Here is a 21,826-nt window from a genome sequence, read left to right on the forward strand (position 1 = left end):
CCGAAAGCTCGCGATTTTCGTGCCAGAAAAATATTAAGACCGACTTAAAATATAACGGGTGTATGTTCGGATATTATATAAATTGATAATTTTGAAACGCGCTAGCAGGTTTCGAAGGTTTCATTTCAATTATATACTAATACGAAACGTCTGATGGAATTGTCGAACAGCGAATGATTTTCAAATGAATGTCAAATTTGTAGTCAATTGGACATAAATTCAATATATGAAAATTGAATTTCACACTTGAATAAATTCTGATTTATCATATAAAAACTTTGAAACAAATAGCTTCATATTATTAAAATCTTTTTGTTTACCGTACCGTAGATTGTCATTTCACTAAAATCGTATCTCTTACACTATAAAATTGTAGCTCGTCATATAAGTATGTATATGTACTTCAAAAGAAGCATGATTTGTTTTACTTAATTCACAAATTGTTATCACTTCTTTTTTTACTAGTTATTTTTTATTTACACCAGGAAGGTCTTACAGGTAACCCCAATACGCCTCCCTGGCCAGAAATATAGTACATTTGATACAAGTATTATGATACAAAGAAAATACATATTAGTTAACATCCACATATACGTATATGATTAAATTTGTAAATTTGCAGCATTTTATACAATTCAGCGAAATCTGAGATTGCTGAAAATCGAGATTTGCGAGAAAATGAGTACGGTTGCCAATTTGTTGGAACCGTTGCAATGAAAATCTAATAAATTGGCAAACTCTGATAGGAAACGATCGATCTGGAGTCACAAATCCAAGGTCTGGCCAGCAGAAACCAGTGGGATTTGAACTCATGACCACTTTTTTCAAAGAATTATATGCTAACCACTAGTCTATTCTGCTGCACATACGTTTTTTTTTGGGTTTGGATGAAAAGCTATCCTACTTGTTCTTGACATTACACTGTCATCGTCATATCCCAGCCTTGCAAATATTCCATCGATGACTTCAAATATCGCACTCCCAGCCCAAAAATGTTGAAATTATTGATGCAGTTGTGAAATACTAATAAAATACATTAAATTTATTTATTTAATAAACCTTTTACTATCACTTATTGTTAATACGAAACTATGAAATTTATTAAAAAATAAAATGTTTTAATTCGATATTTCTCGGAAAAGCAGAATAAACGTATTACAGGCCACCATTATTTTCAAATATTGTTAAACGAAAATCATTATATTTAATTTTTGCGAGACATTTCTTGAAATGAAGAAAAGTGGACTTATACCCCTTTTAAATATAACGGCTCATATATGTGTATTCATAAGTAAAAAGAAAACTTACATTACCTTAAATCCCAGCATGAAAAAATCCACATGTCTAAACATGTACCTTCGTATTGTGTATGTACCTACTCGGAAGACGCCGGTCGTGTAATTTCGCAAAAGTGGCGAAATTCAGCAAGGTGGCCCCGGGGCTGTGGGTTCGTCGGGGTATTTTTCCAACAAGTTGGGGTCCCAACCCTCTAATTTTACCGGCGCCATCCCGTCAAAAGGCCCCCAAAGTAAAAGAAAACACCGACGACAAACTGGCCCCTCTGCGCTGTTGGCCAAATACACTTTAAAAATACCCAAGGGAGCCTCCACGGATGCGGTCGACCTCACCGTATTTATATACCTACATATGTATGTACATATACGTTTATATAATGATAATTTTATATATCCACATATGTACATATATTTAAAGGTCACATATGCAGTACATATATTTAAAGGTCATATATTTGATTACTTAATGCTTGCTCAATTCAAGCTCAGAAGAAAAATGTAAAAAGCTCTTAAATAGTTCAGTACATTTAAAAAGATAATGCAAAATGTGTTTAAGCGTAGAGCTACGTATAAACTCATCTAAAATTTCCATAGTTGTAACTAACAACAGTTTCATTTATTAGGGTCAAATACGGGCCTTCATACACAAACTTGACGCAATACAGCGAACTGACTGTAAGTCATCAGATCAACTAATATATGTATATACTATATAAAAACGTGGGTATGTATATATGTGGCGGATGCGTCCACAAGTATGGAGATTTAAAAAAAAATGTAAGAATGCCAGGAGTAATATACCTATATAGTACCTAGAGATATTTAATTTAAAATAAATACACGCGAACAAGATAGAAATCCAATAAGCGTGAAGTGATCCACGTAGACTAAAAACCTTTGACCAATTAGAGCAATGACGATACATTTTGACCAATGGGTGCATTAAAAGCATCCGCTATAGGGATGTGGCGTGGCGAGCGATCGTGTCGAGGAGACGCGGGAAAGTGAGGAAGTGGGGTAGCGGGGAAGTGGGGGGTGTGGAGCGTCTGACATGTGCTCCTTATATTGAGCGCTGAGCGACGGGTGACGTCATCATTAGATGCGTTGCGCGGGAGCACACACAAACACACATCCGCAAAGTCACACACGTCATAATTTGGATGGATGAACGGGTTGGATCGGTGAGCGTGTAATAACTTTTTCTATTAATACGATTCCTATGGCACTGCTGATGATAATTAAAAGCATCCGCTATAGGGATGTGGCGTGGCGAGCGATCGTGTCGAGGAGACGCGGGAAAGTAAGGAAGCGGGGTAGCGGGGAAGTGAGGAGGTGTGGAGCGTCTGACATGTGCTCCTTATATTGAGGGCCGAGCGACGGGTGACATCAGCATCAGATGCGTTGCGCGGGGGTGCATACATACACACAAAGTCACACACGTCATAATTTGGATGGATGAACGGGTTGGATCGGTGAGCGTGTAACAACTTTTTCTATTAATACGATTCCTATGGCACTGCTGATGATAATTAAAAGCATCCGCTATAGGGATGTGGCGTGGCGAGCGATCGTGCCGAGGAGACGCGGGAAAGTAAGGAAGCGGGGTAGCGGGGAAGTGGGGAGGTGTGGAGCGTCTGACATGTGCTCCTTATATTGAGGGCCGAGCGACGGGTGACGTCAGCATCAGATGCGTTGCGCGGGGGCGCATACATACACACAAAGTCACACACGTCATAATTTGGATGGATGAACGGATTGGATCGGTGAGCGTGTAACAACTTTTTCTATTAATACGATTCCTATGGCACTGCTGGTGATCAAACGAAGATATTTGAATTTTTCCCAGTTTCAATTTTTCTCTTTTAATTTTTGAAACGGTTTCTCGCCAAATTGGACACCCACCATCTATTAGAACCCAAAATTTAAATATAATTTCGAATACACAATGTGTGGTACATATACATAAATTTAACCATAAGTCACTTTGGGGCAAACTTTATTGGAACCATGATAATATTGACATTTTTGAAATTTTTTATTGTCGCTGCTGCAAATATATAACTACCATTAAAAATATGTGTAGGTGGTTCTACGCCAACACGTCGGAAAATGATACTATATTGGAACGCAAATGAAGACGTCTGGTTTTTTTTTGGGAAAATTTCGTTCAAACTTTTCGAATGTACACGTGATTGATCATTGCAATGTTTATTTCCTTTCCTTGTATTCTTTTGTACTTTCGTTCATCCGTCTCAAGCATATTTCCTGCTTTTTCTTTCGCTATACATACATACAAGGTACTTTGATCACGTCAAAAATATATATTTATCAATTTGGATGTATGTACATACATAGGTAGATACATACATATGTATAAAATAAATTAAAAATAATAATAAATTAAAAATTGCATTGACAATCGCCAAGCTACGACTAAGTTGTATCCAATAGTTTGAGTTCGCGAATTGGAAATGCAGATGATGTTCAGAAGTGCAATTTCTGCATCGTACACTCACACATACACACACACACGTTGTATAGCTAAAAAACGAGAGGGAAATCCTACGGAATAGCGAGCGTGGGAAAATCACAATTTTCCCGGATCAATACAGATCCGGCAACGGGCAATATCTTTGCGCGCGAGATTCAGCCGACACTTAGGATTTATGACCAAAATTACGGTTATGGCCAATTGAGCTGTTTTCAATCAGAATTTAGGGACGTCTTCCGCGATTCGACCGTAAATTCGGCACCGACTGTATAAAAGTTCAACTTTGACGTCGTCTCGAATCGCATAAATTTACATCGACGCAATAAATTCGAACTCACCGAAAAAAAAAAAAAAAACTATTTACGTGTTTAGTGAGATACTCGGCAATTTTGTGCTCGGCGTTGCTCGACGACAATTATATCACATTTCCGGGCGACTTTATTATTCGTTAACGTTTTATACGTGTACGAAAGGATACTGTGCCGTGGAAATGTTGAATTGGCAATTGGATGGACATATCTGCTGGAAGACGGAGGAAATTGGTTTTCCACTGAATATCGACAAACATAAAAAGGTCTGAAAAGATATTTCTGCGAAAAATACGCTCAGACAAAGCGAAAAAAAACCTGTATGAGTTGATTGGATGGAACGGACCAAGGACCAGAAGGGGGACATTCGGTCGAATCAACTGCCTTTTACCTATTATTATACATGGATATATTCAATGATCGCAATTCAATGCCGGAATAAAAATATGGAGAGCTCGCTGCGGAAAACCTTCAACCTTTCAAATAAAAAAATAAACATCGAATTAATACATTTTATAAGAATATATTTTAATCAAATTTTAATAACTTGCATATAAATAATAACTTACAAATTAAAATTTATATACATATGATACAGTCCAAGTGTACACTTCGTTCATTCATGAAAATATACATACTATTTTATTCATACGCGAACCAATCTGACCAGTTACACAGTATACACAAAAGAACAAATTGGCAAACGAACTATGTAGTTTGTTCATGCACAAACTATTAGGCATAAGTTTGAGTAATCTCAATCGTTTGTCCCATCTTTTATGTATGAATGTATGCTTATCATGGGGTGCAATATTTTAAAATTTAGTGGAAATGGATATTATAGCAACGTTGTAATGTGGTTTCTATAGGGATTTCCTTTTAAATGCCTGGTGTTTTGAAATCTTAAAGGCTTTGACAGCTCAAATTTTTTTACCGTAAAAACGACATCTGATGACTCTAATTGAAGATAGATTTTTACGTTAGTACTTAAACTAAAACCAATAATCTGTGTATGAACAACAAGTATGTATATTCATCAAGGAACAAGAGTGAACAATTAGAATGAAACATATACATGTGTACTTTCATTGTATATTGAACTAATGAATGTAGTACATAGCCAGCAGTATAGCTCGGTGGTTGCTTTTATGTTTATCACCGAGAGGGTGCGATCCCGCGCTAATATTTAATGCTGTCGGTCTGACTTGGATCAATGTGCTCCAAGAGTTTCCTATCAGAGTTTGCCAATTTATCTGATTTTATTGTTAAAACGTTTCCTCCATCAGCCATCCTACCCACTATATCACAAATATCTGAATTTTATTTATGTGCAATATGTAAAACATTATGTACAAGTCTAAATCTATAGATGTCTCTATGGATTAATGAATGAATGAATTAATTGTTAATTTCGTGTTCTTCAGTCTCTAGAAATACAGCAATTTTTGTAATAAAAAATGCTGCAATGTTTATAATTAATTGTCTAGGAAGGCGCATTAGGCGAAGGCGCGTAGAAATAAAATAAAATAAATAAATAAATAATATATTTATGGATCTCACGCATTAGATGTTTCAAAATTTTAATTTTCATATTAGATCTATACGGTAATATCCAATTCGTTGTTATGACCAAATATGTATACATATTTTTATATCTAATATATAACTTCGTTTGTTTGTACATATGTATGTATTGTCACGTTCCAATGAAAGATTTATTTATTTTTTAAAACTACTTGGTTAACTAACCAAGATTTATTTATTATTATTGAAATGTTACATTTATCTTATACTAGCTGTATTACCCGGCTTCGCTCAGTGTTTATAATATAAACCGCTTAAACATGACTAAGCTAATTTAATTAAAAAAAAAAAAAAAATTTAAAAATTTAAAAAAAAAAAAAAAAAAAAATTAAAAAAAAAAAAAAAAAAAAAATCAAAAAAAAAATAAAAAAAAAATGAAAAAAAAATTTAAAAAAATCAAAAAAAAAAATCAAATTTTTTTTTTTGCCTTCTAGGGCTTCGCCCTCGGCACCCCCCTGAGCCTTTGCCTTCTAGGGCTTCGCCCCTCCACGCCCCATGAGCAATTGCCGTTTAGGGCTTCGCCCCCATGATCAGTTGCCTTTTAGGGCTTCGCCCCTCCGCGCCCCCATGATTCAAAGCCGTCTAGGGCTTCGCCCCCCTTAGTTAATGCCTTTTAGGGCTTCGCCCCCGCGCCCCCAAGATTAATTGCCGTTTCGGGCTTCGCCCCCCTTAGTTAATGCCTTTTAGGGCTTCGCCCCTCCGCACCCCCATGATTAAATGCCGTCTAGGGCTTCGCCCCCCCTAGTTAATGCCTTTTAGGGCTTCGCCCCCCGCGCCCCCAAGATTAATTGCCGTTTAGGGCTTCGCCCCCCTTAGTTAATGCCTTTTAGGGCTTCGCCCCTCCGCGCCCCCATGATTAAATGCCGTCTAAGGCTTCGCCCCCATGATCAGTTGCCTTTTAGGGCTTCGCCCCTCCGCGCCCCCATGATTAATTGCCGTCTAGGGCTTCGCCCCCCTTAGTTAATGCCTATTAGGGCTTGCGCCCCATGAGGCTGGGCCCCCCGGGCCCCCTTCGGGGCCCCACGGGGCTGCGCCCCTTGTGGCGCCCCCTTTTGAGCCCCATGGGGCTGCGCCCCATGAGGCTGGGCCCCCCGGGCCCCCATTCGGGGCCCCACGGGGCTGCGCCCCTTGTGGCGCCCCCTTTTGAGCCCCATGGGGCTGCGCCCCATGAGGCTGGGCCCCCCGGGCCCCCTTCGGGGCCCCATGTGGCGCCCCCTTTTGAGCCCCATGGGGCTGCGCCCCATGAGGCTGGGCCCCCCCGGGGCCCCACGGGGCTGCGCCCCTCGTGGCGCCCCCTTTTGAGCCCCATGGGGCTGCGCCCCATGAGGCTGGGCCCCCCCGGGGCCCCACGGGGCTGCGCCCCTCGTGGCGCCCCCTTTTGAGCCCCATGGGACTGCGCCCCTTGTGGCGCCCCCTTTTGAGCCCCATGGGGCTGCGCCCCATGAGGCTGGGGCCCCACGGGGCTGCGCCCCTTGTGGCGCCCCTGGCGGGGCCCCATGAAGCTACTCGCCTTGCGCCCCCGCGGGGGTGAATCCATTGAAACGAAAAAAACAAATCGGCGCCCATGGATCGAAAAAAAAAAAATCGAATCACGTGTTCGATGACGTCACCGATCTACGGACGAAGACGACGACGACGACGACGACCAAGGATATTTACATACATACAAAGTCTCTTTCCAAATTATAGATTAGACTAGCTGTATTACCCGGCTTCGCTCAGTGTTTATAATATAAACCGCTTAAACATGACTAAGCTAATTTAATTAAAAAAAAAAAAAAAATTAAAAAAAAATTTAAAAATTAAAAAAAAAAATAAAAAAAAAAATCAAAAAAAAAAAATTAAAAAAAAAATAAAAAAAAATAAAAAAAAATTAAAAAATTTTTTTTTAAAAAATCAAAAAAAAAAAAGGAGGGCTTCGCCCCTCCGCGCCCCCATGATTAATTGCCGTCTAGGGCTTCGCCCCCCTTAGTTAATGCCTATTAGGGCTTGCGCCCCATGAGGCTGGGCCCCCCGGGCCCCCTTCGGGGCCCCACGGGGCTGCGCCCCTTGTGGCGCCCCCTTTTGAGCCCCATGGGGCTGCGCCCCATGAGGCTGGGCCCCCCGGGCCCCCTTCGGGGCCCCACGGGGCTGCGCCCCTTGTGGCGCCCCCTTTTGAGCCCCATGGGGCTGCGCCCCATGAGGCTGGGCCCCACGGGGCTGCGCCCCTTGTGGCGCCCCCTTTTGCCCCCATGAGGCTGGGCCCCCCGGGCCCCCTTCGGGGCCCCACGGGGCTGCGCCCCTTGCGGCGCCCCCTTTTGAGCCTCATGGGGCTGCGCCCCATGAGGCTGGGCCCCCCGGGCCCCCTTCGGGGCCCCACGGGGCTGCGCCCCTTGTGGCGCCCCCTTTTGAGCCCCATGGGGCTGCGCCCCATGAGGCTGGGCCCCCCGGGCTCCCTTCGGGGCCCCACGGGGCTGCGCCCCTTGTGGCGCCCCCTTTTGAGCCCCATGGGGCTGCGCCCCATGAGGCTGGGCCCCACGGGGCTGCGCCCCTTGTGGCGCCCCCTTTTGAGCCCCATGGGGCTGCGCCCCATGAGGCTGGGCCCCCCGGGCCCCCTTCGGGGCCCCACGGGGCTGCGCCCCTTGTGGCGCCCCCTTTTGAGCCCCATGGGGCTGCGCCCCATGAGGCTGGGCCCCCCGGGCCCCCTTCGGGGCCCCACGGGGCTGCGCCCCTTGTGGCGCCCCCTTTTGAGCCCCATGGGGCTGCGCCCCATGAGGCTGGGCCCCCCGCGCCCCCTTCGGGGCTTCACGGGGCTGCGCCCCTTGTGGCACCCCCTTTTGAGCCCCATGGGGCTGCGCCCCATGAGGCTGGGCCCCCCGGGCCCCCTTCGGGGCCCCACGGGGCTGCGCCCCTTGTGGCGCCCCCTTTTGAGCCCCACGGGGCTGCGCCCCTTGTGGCGCCCCTGGCGGGGCCCCATGAAACTACTCGCCTTGCGCCCCCGCGGGGGTGAATCCATTGAATCGAAAAAAACAAATCGGCGCCCATGGATCGAAAAAAAAAAAATCGAATCACGTGTTCGATGACGTCACCGATCTACGGACGACGACGACGAAGACGACGAAAACGACGACCAAGGATACATACAAAGTCTCTTTCCAAATTATAGATTAGATTGTAAATATATTCGAAAAAACGACAGATTATGGGACGATGATGAATTTAATGTGAGATACATAGAACTATTTCAATTTAACTTTGCTTCACTATTTAACTTTGTTCTGCTGCTGTGCTGACCGTCACTTGCGGGGTCGATATTAATGACTAACGTTCTTGGAGTCTTGTTGGTGATGACTGACTATACGGAGTCGATGGTAATGACTGACTGATGTGATCGAATCGTGATCTATATAAGTGATTTTTTTTTTTGGGTGGGGCAAATTCCTGAGTTATCTGAATATCCCATTACAGGAATTTGAATGGACGTGTTACTCGCGTGAGAAATTGAATTCTATTATTGTATGTAGACCAAAGGCTTTGTATGTATATATGTACATATGTAAGACCACAAAATATTTGAAGTCGCCTAAGATGATACGCGAGCCATTAAAAAAATCAAATTAGTGGTATCTCCGTGCTGAATATGTTGAGAATAATTATTATATATGTAATTAGCTTTTACATGTTTTGAACTCATTAATTATGACTAATAGTATGGATGACATCCTTCAAAACATAAACATGTAATCATTCCAAAGTACTCGCATACATATGTATACGTACGTATGTATATAAAATCGTCTGGAAAATTCCACACCCGTCCGTTTCGAAATCAAAACGCGAATTAGGTGCTTTAGCAGAACGCGTCAAGCTTTTGAGAAAATCCAACGCCTAATTTTAACTTGATATATTCATGAGGCACCGTCGTGTTTACAGGAACGCGGTCGGTAATTAGGTGTACTTTTGCCCGGCGAGGAAAGGGTTGCTTGGGGGTGGGTGAAGTGGGTGGTGGAAAATTAAGATTCATCACATACGCTAGGAGCGCGCACGCGCAGCTTCGCACCGAATTTGCATTTTTATTGTGGTCCTAGTGTCTTAAACCCCGACTGCCGGGGTCCCATTTACCCCCCCATACCAAGGCAACGTTATATTATATTATATAATGCGGTTTATCTCCCTTACTTCACATTAGCATAGGTGGATACCACTTAGGCGTTCATTATTCACAATTTTCCCGCCGAAATGCTCTCCAGATCGAATTTGTTGAGCTATTTCGCGCAAAAAAATCCAAAATAGGTATGGAAATCATTGTCACACTATCAGGAAAATTTCCGTTGTAATTGTATGAAGAGTAAACAGTCGGCTTGGGAGTCGGAAGTGAGCAAATACCTTGCGGTTTGTGTTGAGGCTTAGCTCGTTTTCAAGGGTAACAACAACGTAACGTTTAAGTCCAAACGGGCAAAGTCTGCAAATTAGCCTTTGTTCCTTCGGCAAAGTCATGACTCGACGACTTCTTTTCCCGCGCAGAGATGAAAAGTCGCTGAATTGTGCTGATCCGCGAGTTTTATTCGCAAAAGTCGAGGAAAATGTTTGCCTTTCAACGGGGGGAGAGTACGTACAAGTGAATATGAAAATTTACGGCAATCCGTTATTACTGTACGAGCAGCTCTCTCTATATACATAAAATAAAACTGCGAATTTAAACAGCTTAGTCTATTGTCTAAACCAGCACATTTAAAATTAATACATAACGTATAGAAATGTCTTGACTTGTGATTTGCGGAACGATTCTATTCACAAATTTGTTATATAAAATGGGACGGAAACGATTAAACAGTTGAATTAAAAAGCAAATGTTCATTACCCAAAGAAAAGAGACTATTATGTATATAAGCTGTATATAAGTCGAAAATTTCCACCACTTCTTTAAACAAAATAACAAATTCATCGAATTTTCACTCGAATGTTATGCCCCATCTTCTGGATAGCTTGAGGTCGATCAAAATATACTTTGTGCTTCAAGTAACTCCACAGGAAGATAATAAAAGCTGGAAAATCAGATGAGCGTGAATACCAGGCTATGTACACACGTCTAGGAAATTACATATGACATATGTGGAATCATTTCTTGTACGACTTTTGCACTACAAATCCAAATCATGTTGAAAATGAACCATTCTACATTTTTGTTACAAAATTGTAGAGATTATACTGATATTTAACAGCGTGTTGAGATTTGTTCAATCATAACGCCATAGTCTTCTAACATTTTTATCATACTGTTAAGGTATGTCTAATAAGGAAGGCCTAACAGGTAGAGCCCAATGCACCTTCTTAGACAATTAATTTCAAACATTGCAGCATTTTATTACATAAATCGCTGTATTTCGTGAGGCTGAAGAACACGAAATAAGCAATTAATTAATTAATGAATTAATCCATAGAGACATCTATGGATTTAGACTTGTTCTTAAATTTTAAAATATTGTACATAAATCAAATTCACATATTTGCGACATAGCGAGTAGGATGGATTTTGCCAATTCGATGGAGGAACCGTTTCAACAATGAAATCACTGGCAAACTCTGATTGGAAACGATCGACTTGGAGTCACAAATATCCAAATCTGACCAACAGTATTAAAGATTAGCACGGAATCGAACCCGGTAACCTCTCGGTGCTAAACATTTAGCACCGATTTTAAACAAAAGCATTTGATCTATGATCAAATTTATAAATTTGCAGAATGTTTTATAAACAATTAGACAAAGTTTAGTAAATACATATCAACTAATATCCACAGAGACATTTTATGGTCGAATTTGTAAATTTGCAGCATTTTAATACAATATGATAAGAAACGATCGACTTGGAGTCAATTAGCACGGGATCGAATACAATAACCTTTCGGTGCAAAACATAAATGCAAACACCGAGCCATACTGCTGGCTACTGTTGTGTTCAAACTAAACAAAAAAGTAAAAAAAAAAAAAACGGGAAAAATTGGAACTTTTCATTGATTTATTATGAACAAGTGTACAAAATCAACAACGCTCTCTCAACAGCACTCGAGTTATTTTAGAATTTGCGATTAAAGTCAGCCGAGTTTGTCTATTTATGGCATCGTAACTGGAGAGAGCCGAGTCCGAGAGTGGATCGTGTTGACTTGTGCGCGAAATGAACCAAACTTTTCCTTTCGATTTTGGCCAGGAATCCCTCATAAAGCGCCCTTAAAATAAAGGAATTCCTCTCGCCGAGTGGAAAATCGCCGAACGAATCGCAGGGCGAGAAATAAATGCCACCGACGTTTGACCAACAAGTTCATGGCTTTTTTCCGCATCGCCGACCCCCGAAACAGATTGCCTCTTTCCGACAATCATCCCGCAATACGTCCGTAGTTATTCGAGCCAAAAAAAAAAAACAAAACAAAAAACACTATCGAACGATTGAGTCGAGATCGTAATGGAGATCGTGAGACGAGACCGACTGTTTTAAGCAAAAACAACCCCGTTACGTATGAAATTGGACATATTAAGTTAGGGCAATATTTCGCAACAACGCAACGGGGTCGGCATATTGTACCGGGGGAAACAACGAGGATGGGAAATAATGAAAGTTTGTCCTTTTCGGGGAAATCTCATCCTGTCCCCTCTGTGTAAAGGCTTTATTTATATATACGCGGTCTCACAATGAACGACGTGTTAATCTCACTCGAATGTTTGATGTCCACATTTTGTACATGCGCCCGGGGAAAGGTGTTGTTTATTCACTGCTCGTACAAACATACATATACCTATAACATACATATACATGTATATATACCTATAATATGTAGGGGGTGAGAATGAGAAAGAGAGAGAGAGGAAAACGTGCCTAAACGTCGACAGAATGCGAACGTATGTACCTACATACATACAATATGTATGTCTAAAAACATATGACTGTTCAGAAAGTGTTATGATTCATCTGCCACGAGTTGGTATATATATGTATGTATGTACTGTCGAAAAGCAAAAGTAGGGGAATTTCACGAATTCGTTCGCATTATAAAAGTAGTATTGTGTGATATAGCGGTGAATATACATATGTAGACACTAGAGATTTATATCATCCGTTCAATTATAGTAAATTAATACACCTGTAATAAATTAGATACACGCTAAACGGCTTACATACAATTGCCTGATTCAGCGACTAGACTTATGTACATATATATATATATATATATATATATATATATATATATATATATATATATATATATATATATATATATATATATATATATATATAATATTAATGTCTGCACATACTTAGTTGTAAAATGCAACTTCGATATATCGGTAAAAATAAAATTAGATAATATTAATAAATGTGTCATTTCATATGCTATGTGGAGCTATGTCATTTTCAATAGAAATCATTATAAACTGAGAACCATCAAAGATTTAAGTATGTAGGATCGTAAAATATACGTGAAGTCAATCTGCTTATCATGATAAATAACTGGTTAATGTTACTAACTTAACTTAATTAAACTTTAACAAATATAATTTTAAATAACCTGAACCATCCCAATTTACCACGTATGATTAATCACTTATTTTCAATATCATAATATATTAAACGGGAACGGGAACGGGAACGGGAATGGGAATTGCATGCGTTATTGTGGCATTGCAACGTTCAGCTAGTACTGTTATAAAATTTCAATAAAAGGCTATCATTATATCTCAAATATATTGTCTTCACTAATAGGTTAGTACCGTCTATTTGCAACTCGCAGGTTAAAAACTTGATCAGTGGTAAAATTTTATATTTTCACTCTCATTTACTCTTATCTTACATATACATATGTACATATAACATTAATTATTACAAGCTTTAATGCTTTCCCATACGTTTTCAATTCTCTAATAGAACATTTTTGCAATATAACTATTAAATAAAAACATAGAAGAGGCTTTTGTACAAATGATAAGAAGAGTTCACTTCACTATAATGTAAATACCCAATCAATAATAACAAAACCATTCATTCCAACACAGGCAACTGCAAACTGAGAGACATCTGCACCAAAGGACCAGAAAAAATCTAATTAAAACAGATCGAATTAACGATTCAAAGTGGATGGGGGATCGGCGCAGATGGCCACTTGCATAATTCGAATCGAATCCAATCTAACACTCGGCAATATTTAGCCAATTAAAAGTGGCCGGGAATGCGCCCCCCGGGGGCTCAACCCCATCGCGCGAGACTCTTTTACGGGTCATTCGGGTGTTGCCACACAGTTGCGCAACGTCATCGCAACAATGGCGAATACACATACAAATACGTATGTATGTAGAAACATATGTACATATATGATGCCCTCAACATCACAAGTGGCTGCGAAATTGGACGTTCGATAGTAAAGGACTATGAATTTAATTAAGGCAACACTGTATTTGCTGTGTCATGCGAACGTATTGTGTGAGTGAGGCTTTTCTAATTTTCCCTGACGATACTTTGTAAGATATTTGACAATCCACTTGCTTTGTACAATGTATATAAATATATATGTACAATGTATATAAAATATATGCACTTGTGCATTACATATATATTTTGCTCCTTGTTTTCTTATAGCAGATGAACGAACACAGAACGATTATGGATGTGGTATATCTTGTGCAAGCTTTTATTTTTAATTTCCAACTATTATACACATAAACATGAGTGATCAATTTTAGCATACCTTTACATATTTCCGATGTTTTTTTCCGTTTTATTAATTTCTTTCAAAAATATCAGCGTTCGTACGTCTCAAGTACATTTCCTGTTTACTTTCATGTAAGCCTTTTCATTCGCTGAACGAGCCACTTTGATCATGGTTCTTACTCGGGAGCTTCTTTTTCAAACCCTTCTCATTATTTGAAATATAAATCTTTCCATGCCATTCTAGGTATTTGAATTTCGCATAATACTCTAATAATAAAATGTTGAACGTCCAACTTTTGCAATCGTTATTGCAAAAAAAGCTTTCATTCCGAAGCTCTCTTTTTCAAACATTTTAAAATATGCACGATAAATTCATCCCTATTTAATTCAATTCATAATTTGACCTACAAATATATAGTATATAAAATTAAACAAAAGCTATGTATATAACTTCAAGCATCCGAATCAGATATATCTACAATATTTAAATATGTAAGAAAATTACCATTTTAAAAATAGCTCGGTGTTTGTTTGTGCTTCTTGAATTCAAGCCCTGGGTTGACCTCGATTGACAAGGAATTTATTTGTAGTATTTAAGTATTTCTGTAGTGCTGCCGACCAGACTTGGATATTTGTGACTCCAATTTGATCGTTTCCTATCAGAGTTTGTCAATTTATTTGATTTCATTTGATTCAATTTATTTGACCATTTTAATATGATTTCAAATTTATAATCTATAAATTTATGTGTTCAATTTTAATACCATAGGTGTCGTTCAGGGGCAATATAAAATCCCTGTTCAACAGCAGGGAAAATATAATTTTTTAAAAAGAAAAAGAAAGAAATGAAACAATACCACTTTTTGATAATCGCTTTTTAAAACTCAATAAAATACGTACATTTATGTAGCAATATAAAATCTGAAATTGGAAACTGAAATTGATTAATTGAATATGCAAATATAGATATTTATTCCAATTTAAAACTAATCACGTTTTGATCGAATTATGACTATTAAAGCCATCTTACCATCTAAATATTATATTGCTTAGAAATTTCATCACCAAATGAATTTAATCAAATAAAAAAAACAAAGAACACATATGTACTTATGTATATGCATTGTCATGTTCCAATGAAAGATTTATTTATTATTTTTAAAATGTTACATTTATCTTATATTGTAGATATATTCGAAAAACGACAGATTATGGAACCATGATGAATTTAATGTGAGATACGTAGAACTATTTCAATTTAACTTTGCTTCAATATTTAACTTTGTTCTACTGCTGTGCTGACCGTCACTTGCGGGGTCGATATTAATGACTAGCATTATTGGAGTCTTGTTGGTGATGACTGTCACTCTCGGAGTCGATGGTGATGACTCACTGATGTGATCGAATCATGATCTATATAAGTGATTTCTGATCTTTTGGGTGGGGAAAATTCCGGCATTCCTGAGTTATCTGAATATCCCATTACAGGAATCTTAATGGAAGTGTTACTCGCGTGAGAAAGTGAATTCGATTATTGTGGGAACTACATTGATAGGCGAGGTACACAACAGCATATATAAAACTAATCAGAATATTCCTGATAGCATATAATACTTATGTATGTATATATATGCAATACACCCATACATAGCTATAGTTATTTATCTAAAGGGAATGCGCTCTCCGTTCGCCTCGGAACGTTTTGTCAAACGGTCACGACTCGAAAACAGCTTCGATTTCGAAGCTCAATGACGCGTCGCTTTTCTCGGATTTTCCGACTGCCGACTTCCTATGCGATTTTCGTCGGCGTTTTACGCGCGCTGCCGGGAAATAGCTCGCGATTTTTACGACGCGCGATTCCGGGATAGCAAACGGGAGATTTGAAAGAGATGAGGGGGAGGGGGAGGCTTCGACGGAGGAACCGGAAACGGTTCCATCGTCGTCGTCAAACTCGAGGACCCTCTCTCTCATTAAATCGCGACACTAAAGCGACACTCCATGCAACCCCATCCCCGTTTTCCCGTGACACCGTGGCTGGTGGCTGCTACACCAACGTCCGTTTCCTTGTCTATTGCCAAACTCGCTCTAATAAAACACGGCTTACGACCTTACTAAATCGCTAAGCGGACATCCTGTATATACGGAGGTTGCATACAAAACGATTCTCATTTACAGCGTGATACTTTTTAAAACGTATCACATTATGTTTCGATACTATCGTAACATGTATGGATTGCCACCTGTGTATATTTCCCAAACAATTAATAGCATTCATAAAATAATACGTACAAAATGAAAACTGTATTGAACGTATGTCAAATAAAAAAGAAGACGTTTCGTAAGATAATGAGATAATATTTTCGGGAAATTGTGTTATGCGTATATTGAATGTTCTATTTCGCCTTATCCGTTATAAAGTATTAAAATAATTGCTTTAAAATTACATAATCTATATTTGAGGAATATAAGGTCACAAAACTATATTTGATGATTAAAAATATGTACATACACGTTCACACATACTGGCTATAAGAGCATTTTCGATACAAATTGAGCCCAAATATAGAATAAATTACACAAGACAAAAGTTCTACTTCCGTTTGTGGGATTTTGTTCAAAGTATGTAAACATTAAAAATTTATACAAATTAAATATCAAGAGGAAAAAACCTACTTTCAAACATGTTTAGGGGTTGAAAAAAATAGTGGACGAAAAGTTGAACAAGAGTAAACTGCCACTTTCGGTTGACGGATGCTTACTAAATTTTATAAATACATAACTTGGTATTAAGCTAAAATTTCTAGATATGAAATTTCAGTTCAATAAATAAAAAGGTTTTTGAGAAAAACCTCGATTCTCTAGAGTAAAAGTATTATTTCCAGTTCAGGAAAAAATATTAAAAAAATATCGGGGTATAAAATTTACAATTTCTATTACATTTAAAAAATTTTCAATCCGATTCGATTAGCCGTTTGGGAGAGTGAATTGAATTGAATTGAATTAAATTCAAAAACTTAAAAAAAAGAGGACACCTATAAGGGGAGGTGCCATTTTCGGTCAACTTAAAAATTTGAAAAAAATTTTATTTTAAAAACGTCGTATCGATAAGGATTTCAATAACCGATACTAAGTTTCAGTTTGAAAGGACTAACGGTGTTAAAAAAATCCCCAAAATACACAGACACACACACATTTTTTCTAGATCATGAAAACGTGATTAGTGATCGATTCCGAGTTCGAATCAGTCAAAATCTCGAGTACAAATTTTCACATAATCACAAAACTTCATTCATTGTTACTACGCACATATGTAGAAAAAGTAAAAATATTACCTTACTATGTACAATTGATTCCGTCAAATGATAGTTATGTAGAAGGAGTTTATATATTCAAAACTGATCATACCTATATCAACAAAATACAAAAAAAAAATGCTAAAAACATTCGTAATGTAATGTAATCGATCAAAATCAAAAGTATCCTCATCCGAATGACACAGACATACCTTCTTTACCGAAACTGCAGACGCGGCACAATGTTGACCGTGAAGCATTTCAACACACCTATCACGCATGAAATGATTAATTTGATGCTCGTATGCGTACTCAGGGGTGAGATGATGGGATGATGAGGTGGCCGGTGGGAGACGATGGGGATGGGGGTGGGGGTGGGGCGTCCCGAGCGTGCTCGCGTCTAGGATGAAAAATGGTGTTTCGTCGTGTCATGAGCGGCGCTCGAGTTGTGTATAACACAGATGTTTGACTTACAGACAACGTTGAGGGTGAAGGAATCGTCGAGGGGTGATGCTGGAAGACGAGGGTTGTCAGCCTGACACCGCAGCCTGGTGCCGTCGTCCTCAGGACTTGGAGCGAACGACAGCGAACTCACCACCAGCGTTTCGTTCGTCACGTCCGTTATCTGAAACAACCGAAATGGGTCTTATAAATTATTTCGTATATATTTTCCCCATTTATTGATGGAGGGTCAGTACATTCTATTATTTTTAAATCAAACCATAAAAGCAGTACATAGTACAGTCCTTAATACATCACTTTGACAATACGATACAAACATTTGTACACATTGTCAAATTGTTCCAACATTTATTTATTTATTATTTTTATAATAATAATAACAATAATATGACCAATGTGACTTGACAGTTTGCCCCAAAGTGTCACACCGGTCTTACCAAAAAAGAAAAGATTAAAAAATAAAAATTACCAATCATTCATCTCATTCAAATAGACTCGTGTTGAATCTCATGAAACTGACCAGCTCACCAACATGGAAATTGAACAGGTCCAAATGTTCATTAAGGAACCAGAAAGCTTTTACAAGAGACGAGTTATTGAAAGCAGACGTTTTCGCAGGAATAGGTTGGAAAAGTAAATGATGACTTAAAGCTCTACTACATTCAGGCGCCGAAAATTTAAATTCCAATAAAATCGAAGGGTTGTCAATTCTTCCCAAAATATTTGAAAATGACAACAATTCTTCTCGAAGATAGTGAGTCAGAGCCTAGTATACCTTGTATAAAGGCAGTGGGAAATAAATAGGGGTAATATTTATATTTCCTCATATAAAGGAATCTAATAAACTTTTTAATTAAATTATTTACTTGGAACAAATAAGAAACAGAGTTAGAGAGAATATATCTACTATGTTCAAACGTTGAACTAGGTACACCCTAGCGAAGGATTTCATCCAGAAATAAAATACTAGAGTAGCCGTTTTGCAAAGATTCATATGTATGTGTGTATTTCACCTTTGTCGCAATTTTACCGTCGACTTTTTTAGAATTAACTATTTATTAATGCATTGTCAATAGCAATAGTTTCATTTATTATGGCTATTTAAAGGACTACATACAAAATTTCATACTTTTTTCTCATAGGTGTGAAGCAATACTGCGGAATGGAAAGCGTCGTTGTAGCCCAATTTAACGATATATTATATGTATGAGAGTATGCAATTGAATTGTGATTCGTGAGATAATCCCGGATTAATGACAATTTTAAAGATAATATATACTCAAATGAATAGTTAAAAAACAGAATAAATACCATAATAATATAAAAATATTGCCATCACTAAAAATATCAATTGTTTATTAAAAGGCGATGTTTCACACCTACTTAAATATGTTCATAATTTGGCTGCAATCTAGTAGAAGTATCCAAGATTTATATTTGATAAGAAACATAGTAATAACGTCGTACATAGTTTTCCAACTTTATTATATGAGATGAACTGATTCAGGTAAAATTTTACGATCTAGTGGCACTTCACTGTGAGCATAACTTGACTTGTAAACTGATCCTGAAATTTGGCGGACTAATATTAGCTTTCGCAGACTATATAGTTTTGATCTTGTGAATTAGTTTCACATACATATGTACATACATAGTATATCCAATTTCAGTCGATTTGTAATTAAAAAACTACTTAGACGTACATAGTACATGCGATAGATATTGTATTCCAAATAAATACTAAATAAATCCAGATATATAAAATCAACATGTTTATCAATGCGATGAAAAAGCCGATATTTTTATGAAATATTATAAAAAGGCATTGTTTGAATCCCGCTTTGTTTCACAAAAAGCTTAAATTCACCAATTATTTATAAATTTAAAAAATATTCAGTTATACTTGATACGGTCCACTGCAACATTTTCAACGTGCACTCGGTATTCGCCCTCAATCGAGCAATTTAAAAGCGGTTTAATTTTGAGTGGAGAAAAAAAACGCATTACACACAAGTGTCTTTTCATACATAAATATTACGGCAAAATCATGGGTGAGGGAATCATGAGGCGGCGCGGGGGGAGGAAAAGTCGTCGGATTTTCCCATGCAATTTTCCTTCGCCTCGGGAACGATAACGAAAAGTGATAGCGTATTTATGCGCGCAAAGAATGAAATAAAATGGGCCGAGGCGAGACGAATAAAGGAGACCTAACTAATGCCCCTATATCATCCGCGATGTACCGCACTGGAAAAAATCCACTTTTCCTTCGTTTTTTTTTATTTTTTTGGTTTTTTCCGCGAAAGCGGGAAGTTCCCTTTACATATTCACGGCCGACATTATAATGCCATTTTGTACGCAGCGCGCCGGGAAACGATTGTCAAACTGTGAGTCGTTACGATTCCTGAAATTTAATAACTGTTGCTGTGAAAAGCCACACAAATAACCTAATTATCAGATTAATAGTTAAAAATTCAATAGCTCTAAGACTAATTCAAGACTATTGAAACTTATGAACGAATGATTCAACTATTTTTTCATCCCAAAATGTATAATACATAAACATGCACATAAAATTCATATATACATACATATGTACATCCGAATGTAAAAGTCAAAGCAGTCTTCAAGTACTCCAGTACATTTTTATATTTCATTCAATAACAATGGATATCAATTTATTGCACATCCTGACTAAGATCATAACCAAAAAGTCTTAAAAACATAACAATAGTTAAAAATCTTTTCAACAACTTTTGAATATCATACTTATTCAAATAACTATTAGATTATTATAAAAATATAACTACATTGATTGATCGTATACAATTCGAAAATTAACTTTAATTATACATAACTTAGAGAAGAAGCAACAATGCCAGGATAAATATTTTCATAAACAGATGAGATTTTTTTGTATTATAATATGAGGGTAGCGGACTTCATAATGACAAACAAATATATTATTTTTAATGTACATATCTAGTTTTTTGGTAAAAAAACTCCAGTGGGTTCTGTTTATAGGAAGGAAATAATGGAAACTGCGAACTTTTTTCGGTGGCACCAATTTTGTATGAAACCGTTGCAACAATTTTTAGATCAAACTTGCGAAGATAGAGATAATCGATATGGATTTTATCGCTGCGGTGCAAATTGTTGCAAACCACGTGGACACATGCTCATTTCGCTGCATGCTCATTTCATACTTTTGTCTCGGCTTTTGCCATTTTAGACTTGCCAGAAAGATCTAACTCGATTTTAAGAATTGCCAATCATCAATGTACATCGAAATATCATCTGCGGAACCCCATGAATATCTCGTCTTTCGTACATGCTGATATTCAAACAGTCAAAATTCAATCGAAATGAGCATGCAGCCGCGTGGTTTGCAACCATTTGTAGCAAACCCTGATTTTATAATCGTCTAGATATTGTCAACGACTATCAAACGAAAGAATCGATTTGAGCCTATGACCCCTCAACTGGTAAACAATTGCTATAACCGATGAGCTATAAAACTGCTTATATACATACATGAATAAAAGGGCACAATTATATATTTTTATAAACATATCTAAAATAAATATTTTCGAAAAAAATCGAGCGGGACTGTCTGCTCATCTTCTAGGTATTGACTGATGATTTCAAATTGGATTTAAATGCAATAAAACCCGGTCGGTTGAGGATCGCCAACGTCACGAACAGTTTCCGCATTGTAT

At 38.3% G+C, this 21,826-nt stretch overlaps 1 protein-coding gene across 1 annotated transcript in view; it reads right to left on the reverse strand.

Annotated features, from left to right (window-relative positions):
- LOC143921569 (B-cell receptor CD22-like) overlaps nt 1–21,826 on the reverse strand; it is a 520,711-nt gene that overhangs the window by 281,738 nt on the left and 217,147 nt on the right. Inside the window, exon 7 of the mRNA XM_077444921.1 lies at nt 18,123–18,273. Coding sequence (XP_077301047.1) covers nt 18,123–18,273 — 151 coding nt within the window. The remainder of the gene's footprint in view (nt 1–18,122; nt 18,274–21,826) is intronic.

The sequence above is a fragment of the Arctopsyche grandis genome, chromosome 13 (genome assembly GCF_051622035.1).
Source record: "Arctopsyche grandis isolate Sample6627 chromosome 13, ASM5162203v2, whole genome shotgun sequence".
NCBI classification, from domain to species: Eukaryota; Metazoa; Arthropoda; class Insecta; order Trichoptera; family Hydropsychidae; genus Arctopsyche; species Arctopsyche grandis.